The sequence below is a fragment of the Camelina sativa genome, chromosome 3 (assembly GCF_000633955.1).
Source record: "Camelina sativa cultivar DH55 chromosome 3, Cs, whole genome shotgun sequence".
Classification (NCBI taxonomy): domain Eukaryota; kingdom Viridiplantae; phylum Streptophyta; class Magnoliopsida; order Brassicales; family Brassicaceae; genus Camelina; species Camelina sativa.
In genome coordinates this window covers 13368431-13373737 of record NC_025687.1, presented here as the reverse complement: position 1 = coordinate 13373737, position 5307 = coordinate 13368431, and the positions used below count along the sequence as shown (strand labels likewise).

At 39.6% G+C, this 5307-nt stretch overlaps 4 protein-coding genes across 6 annotated transcripts in view; 3 read left to right on the top strand and 1 right to left on the bottom strand.

Annotated features, from left to right (window-relative positions):
• Nucleotides 1-1224, top strand: part of LOC104776919 (snRNA-activating protein complex subunit-like) — a 3189-nt gene extending 1965 nt beyond the window's left edge. For both annotated transcript variants that reach the window (XM_010501092.2, XM_010501093.1), the window contains exons 7-10: nucleotides 49-141; nucleotides 268-393; nucleotides 490-750; nucleotides 842-1224. In XM_010501092.2, the coding sequence (XP_010499394.1) occupies nucleotides 49-141; nucleotides 268-393; nucleotides 490-750; nucleotides 842-1117 (756 nt within the window). In that variant the 3' untranslated portion in view covers nucleotides 1118-1224. The remainder of the gene's footprint in view (nucleotides 1-48; nucleotides 142-267; nucleotides 394-489; nucleotides 751-841) is intronic.
• LOC104776918 (ras-related protein RABA1i) lies at nucleotides 1447-2382 on the top strand. The gene is made up of 2 exons (XM_010501091.1): nucleotides 1447-1841; nucleotides 1925-2382. The coding sequence occupies exons 1-2, from the start codon at nucleotides 1621-1623 to the stop codon at nucleotides 2358-2360; spliced, it is 657 nt and encodes a 218-aa protein (XP_010499393.1). The 5' UTR covers nucleotides 1447-1620; the 3' UTR covers nucleotides 2361-2382.
• LOC104776917 lies at nucleotides 2424-3454 on the bottom strand. The gene is made up of 2 exons (XM_010501090.2): nucleotides 3083-3454; nucleotides 2424-2649 (listed from the first exon to the last, which is right to left on the bottom strand). The coding sequence occupies exon 1, from the start codon at nucleotides 3422-3424 to the stop codon at nucleotides 3110-3112; it is 315 nt and encodes a 104-aa protein (XP_010499392.1). The 5' UTR covers nucleotides 3425-3454; the 3' UTR covers nucleotides 2424-2649; nucleotides 3083-3109.
• LOC104776914 overlaps nucleotides 3540-5307 on the top strand; it is a 7363-nt gene continuing 5595 nt past the window's right edge. The window contains exons 1-3 of one of the 2 annotated variants that reach the window (XM_010501083.1): nucleotides 3540-3964; nucleotides 4060-4263; nucleotides 4359-4844. In XM_010501083.1, coding sequence (XP_010499385.1) covers nucleotides 3602-3964; nucleotides 4060-4263; nucleotides 4359-4844 — 1053 coding nt within the window. In that variant the 5' untranslated portion in view covers nucleotides 3540-3601. Of the gene's footprint in view, nucleotides 3965-4059; nucleotides 4264-4355; nucleotides 4845-5307 lie in introns of both variants that reach the window. The other variant, XM_010501080.1, reaches the window with a different exon arrangement.

The window sequence follows — 5307 nt, the reverse complement described above, 5'->3', positions numbered from 1 at the left end:
ACTCATCATGCCTCCTGCTAAATATTATCTTCGTGCTATGTTAAACAGAAAGTGAAGCCATCAGACATCCAGGGACAAGTTGATACGCTATTTCCTGAAGTTATTTTGTGTGTTGAGATTTATAACAGTCGTAAGGTTAAGGTACTGCATTGTTCTGTTAAAACCCTTTGATGCACTCTGCATATTTTTTTGGAGAAATCAAAGTCTGAATTACATTTGACTGAATTGTGCTAACTACTACAATATCTGTGTAAATGTTTTGTTCAGACCCAAGAAATTTTGGTTCTAGGACGTCAAATGTTGACTGAATTGAAAGACAAGATTCACTGTCTTACAGACCATGTGATGAAAAAGGCTGGAAAGTATAACCCCTCTGGATACTTTCTCATAGAAGTAAGAATTCATCTGTTCATTTTTCTTATCTTTTGATGACTAAATAAGTTTAATTTCTTCTTCTCTAATTTAATCAGTTGCTTTTGGCTTGTCTAGGATGTCTTTCACAATGATTTAAGGAATCCATCGGTCACAGATTTCAGCTATCCTATATTAGATTGGATATGGAACTCGAAAGATGAAGCTCTTAAAAAATGGGAATGCATTCTAACCGGCGAATTACATAAAAAGCAGAAAGCGGTTCTAGGTGAATCGAAATCCATGGATGTACCTCGTTTCAGAACTGTAGACATGAAGAGTACACGCTTCTGTGACTTAAGATTCAGAGTCGGAGCTAGTTATCTCTACTGTCATCAGGTAAAATCCCTTTTCTGTTTCCTTTAATTCTCATCCTAATGAAAAACATTTCGCATAGCACAAGATATTTTACTGATTTAACCGAGAACAGGGAGAATGCAAGCACATGATAGTGATACGGGACATGAGACTGAGTCATCCAGAGGATGTTCAGAGCAGAACAGCTTACCCGATAATATTTCGATCGAAGCCCAAGTTTCAGAAATGCGGAGTTTGCAAGATAAATAGAGCTTCAAAGGTTGCAGTGGATAACAAGTGGGCACATGAGAATCCTTGTTATTTCTGTGATGTTTGTCTTGCACTCTTACACTCAGAGGAAGGCTCTCTTGGATGTGACTTCCCAGTGTATGATTATGTGCATGAGTGAATACAAATTTTGTTGCTTAATCCTTAAATAGGAAGATAGTTGTAATTGCAATTTTTGTTGATGAACCAAAGGGGAATTTATAACAACTGAAACCGAATTATCTGACTTATATATGTGTAAAACAAAAATTGTCAAACCGAAATGTGTATGTTTAGCCAAAAACTCTCTTTCGTTTCTAAGCGGTAGAATTTTAGAAATGTTTATGTTTAGCCTAATTTTAAAAAACAAAAAGTAGAGGAGATTCCTTAAATTTCTGTTTCTTCTCGCTGTCTTCCCAAATTCATAACTCAAATTGGTATCTTCTCCAATTTAGAAAACGTTAAAAACAAGAGAAAATAAAACTAATCTTTTTAGAACCAAAAGAAATAAGAAAACGCATTTTGGGATTTCTCTCATTGTCATCCCAAGTTCTTGGAATAGCAAAATACTTTTTCATTATTAGATATTATCGTCTCAACTAAGAACAACCTCATAAAAGACAGAGGTTAACCTTCGGATAGAAGATGGGAGCATATAGAGCAGAAGACGATTACGATTACCTCTTCAAGGTGGTCTTAACTGGAGATTCCGGCGTCGGTAAATCTAACTTGTTATCTCGTTTCACCAGAAATGATTTCAGCCACGACTCACGTGCGACCATCGGTGTTGAATTCGCCACACGTAGCATCCAATGCGATGATAAGATTGTCAAGGCTCAAATCTGGGATACTGCTGGCCAAGAAAGGTATCTATCTATCTACTCTTTAACATTACTCTAAACTTTGTTCACGTTTCTGTATGATGACCAAAATCAAATTTAAAAATTAGGTACCGAGCCATCACGAGCGCATACTACAGAGGAGCCGTTGGTGCATTGCTTGTTTACGACGTGACACGTCATGTGACATTCGAGAACGTTGAGAGATGGCTAAAGGAGCTAAGGGACCACACGGATGCAAACATTGTGATCATGCTCGTTGGTAACAAAGCTGATCTTCGTCACCTTCGAGCCATCTCAACAGAAGAAGCAAAGGCATTTGCAGAGAGAGAGAATACATTTTTCATGGAGACTTCCGCACTTGAAGCTGTGAATGTTGATAACGCTTTCACCGAAGTTCTCACTCAGATTTACAGAGTCGTTAGCAAAAAGGCTCTTGAAGCTGGAGATGATCCAACCACTGCTTTGCCTAAAGGACAGATGATTAACGTCGGAAGCCGTGATGATATCTCAGCCGTTAAAAAACCTGGTTGCTGCTCTGCATAGACAAAGCTTACTTCTCTCTTCTTCTTTTTTTTTCTTTTCTTTCTTGTACTTTTTGTATCATTCAAAAGCAACATTATTATTAATTTCCTGCAAATTTGTATACATTCTTGGAATTATCAAACAAACAAAGCTCACACTAAAGTTTTCTTCTGTTTTGTTAAAACTCTACTATCTCTTGCCTTATGCTCTCTCTACTTCGCACGATAAACGATCGATGTTCTTCGTAATGTATGATGAAGATGTGCCATTGTTGATGCCCCATCACGCCTCTCATCCTGCTTTCCACAACCTGAAAATAGAGGTCAAAACAGCCTCATCAGTTTCTTTCACTGGACTTGAGTGTTACAAGTCTAAAAATTGTGCTTGGAAACGTTTCTTTCAATTGCGTGCGTGGTAATGACACAAAACCTAAAAGGAGAAGAACAATTGCAGTATCTTGAGTATACCACAAACTCAGGATTTATCCAGAATACTTAATACTTATGAAATCCAATTGCAGAAACCTCATCAACGAGTTAAGAAGACGAACATGGAACTACCCTAACAAGAGCACATAGTAATGGATTCTACAGATGTGAGTAGCAAAAGAACCTAATCCTTTGATCCTGTAGTCAAAGTATAATCTATGAGGCATGTCATTACAATACAATTAGATTAGTCTGAGATAAGTTCGTTCAAACCTAAGAATCGAGATATTCAAAATTGAAGAAGATGAATCTCACCAGTAAAAAACGCAGACACAGAATCATTCATTTGTCTTCATCGCGTCCAGGAGGAGGTGGCTTAGAACTCGATTGAAGAGAAGGAAGAGGATTAGAGCCCTTGATGATCCAACCGAGTCCAAAGAAGAGTCCTCCGGCGAGAATCGCGGTTCCCCAAGCGTGAGAGTACCATTTGCTATACTGCCGAATCGCGAACTTCCACTGCTCCCTTAGCGTCGCCTGATCCGGATTCACCGACTCCGGTGGGTTATAATACGGAATTCTTTTACCAGAACCCGATCCGATCTCCGGCGTCGGTTTCTTCCCCGCCGACGATGAGGTAGTGTTGTTCTCCTCCGCCATTGTCGTCGATTAAGATTCTTTGTTTCGTTGAAATGTAACTTTAAACTCTATCGACACTGACACGTGTCAAATAATGTGACGTGGCACTTTCGCATATGCAAAAACGATACCGTTTTAGTTGTTTCGTCTACCTCAAACCTCCCCCTTGGGGTTTTAGGGATTTCTATCTGTTCGTCAATGGCTTCTACTGCTTCTTCTTCTCTTCTCTTTCCCTCTAGAAATTTCAAATCTGTTCCATTTTGGAGAAGAAGTTTCGTGTCTTTTATCCGTTTTGCTAAGAATCCTTCTGCGGAGGAGGACATTCTCCGTTTCGTGGCGGAATCCGATGGGAAGGCGCTTCCATGTGTGCGGACTTACGAGAACAATTCAGCTCGGCTCAGTCTCGTTGCTACAGTAGCTTTTGATCAGGCTTTGACTGCGGCTGCTGCTGACGGTGGTGAAGCTGCCGATGATAATCTTCGCGAGAATGTCCCTGTTATGGTGGTCGAGACTGTTTTCCCCGGAGGATCTGACCCTAAGGCTACTGTGTCTACCAGATTGGTCAGTTTCTGGTTGCATTTGATTCACATTGATTCTATATTACAGCAATTTGAGTTTTGACATTTAAAGGTAACATTTTTCTTTTTTTGGAACAGTTCTTGCCTACTAAGAAAGTTAAAGAGCGAGCTAAAAAGCTGCGGCGGTCTCTTTCCGAGGATCTTTCTAGTGGGGATTTGTCCAAGAACATACTTGCTATGACTTTTAGGCAAGTTGTTTTGAGACAACTGTGGAACTTTCAGCTTGTGTTATTTGGACCTGGAGCTGAAAGACAAATGGGAGATTTCGAAAACCCTCGAGAGGTTTAAATTCGTTTTGATGTGATGTTTCTAGAGTCTGCAAGTGGAAAAATTAGTACTGATAGGTTCAGTTGTCTTATTCATTTCCGTTTCAGCAGGTTTCTACATCCTTCACCCTTAGCTCATCCGATGAACGGGCTATATCTGTTATTGCAGAAGTTATATGCATCTTCGCTCTTCAAAGCACTGAGAAGAGTTTCCTTGATGATTATCTGGAAAAAGTTAAGTTTCCCTTTTTGAAGTGGTTCTCTAAACACAGGAGGATTGCGTCAAGAGACAGCTCAGTTGTCCTTCATAAGGTATTTGATGATGAGCAGAATACCAACCACTTGCTTGAGTATTACCAGTCAAGGGAGGAGAAATTCAAACTTGCAGACACTAGGCAAAGAAGTCGGTGGTGGAACATGTCTGCCAATTCGAAATCGGAAAAAATTGGTGGCCCTGGATTTAGTACTTGGGCAAGTGAGTATTTACCTGCATATCGACTAGAGATTGATACTACAATACTTGCGGACCTAAAGCTCGAGGGTTGGAGAAAGTCCAGCGAGAATAAGTGGGAGGTTCTTCTAACACATTCCCAAATGGTATAAGACCTTTTCTCTTTCTCTATGTAGCCTACCCATCTAGGCTTTTGTTCTTGATGCTAGGAATGGCAGTGTGGCTTCCCCTTTATATATGCATCTCCCTTAGTTTGAAAGGACATTCCACATTTCTAGGTTATCATTTTCGGTTAGTCTTAGTCATTCTTGGTTATATATACGATAATATGGAGCCATGATATTGTCTTAGACTGTGTAGAATTTATCACAAGTGTAGTCATCCTTTATATCCTATACACACAACAAGGAGATGCTGATAAAATTTTGTGGCACTCAAAGCTAGCAGGATGAAAGATATTGTCAATCATTCAGTTTGGTGCAAGAAAAGTTCTTATATTGCTGCATTTTACGTACTCTATGGTGACTAAGGTGTTTGTTTCCACGCACGGTATTTTCATGATATCCCCTACACTCCTAAGCACTTGTATAAAACTCTTTAGGTTGGATT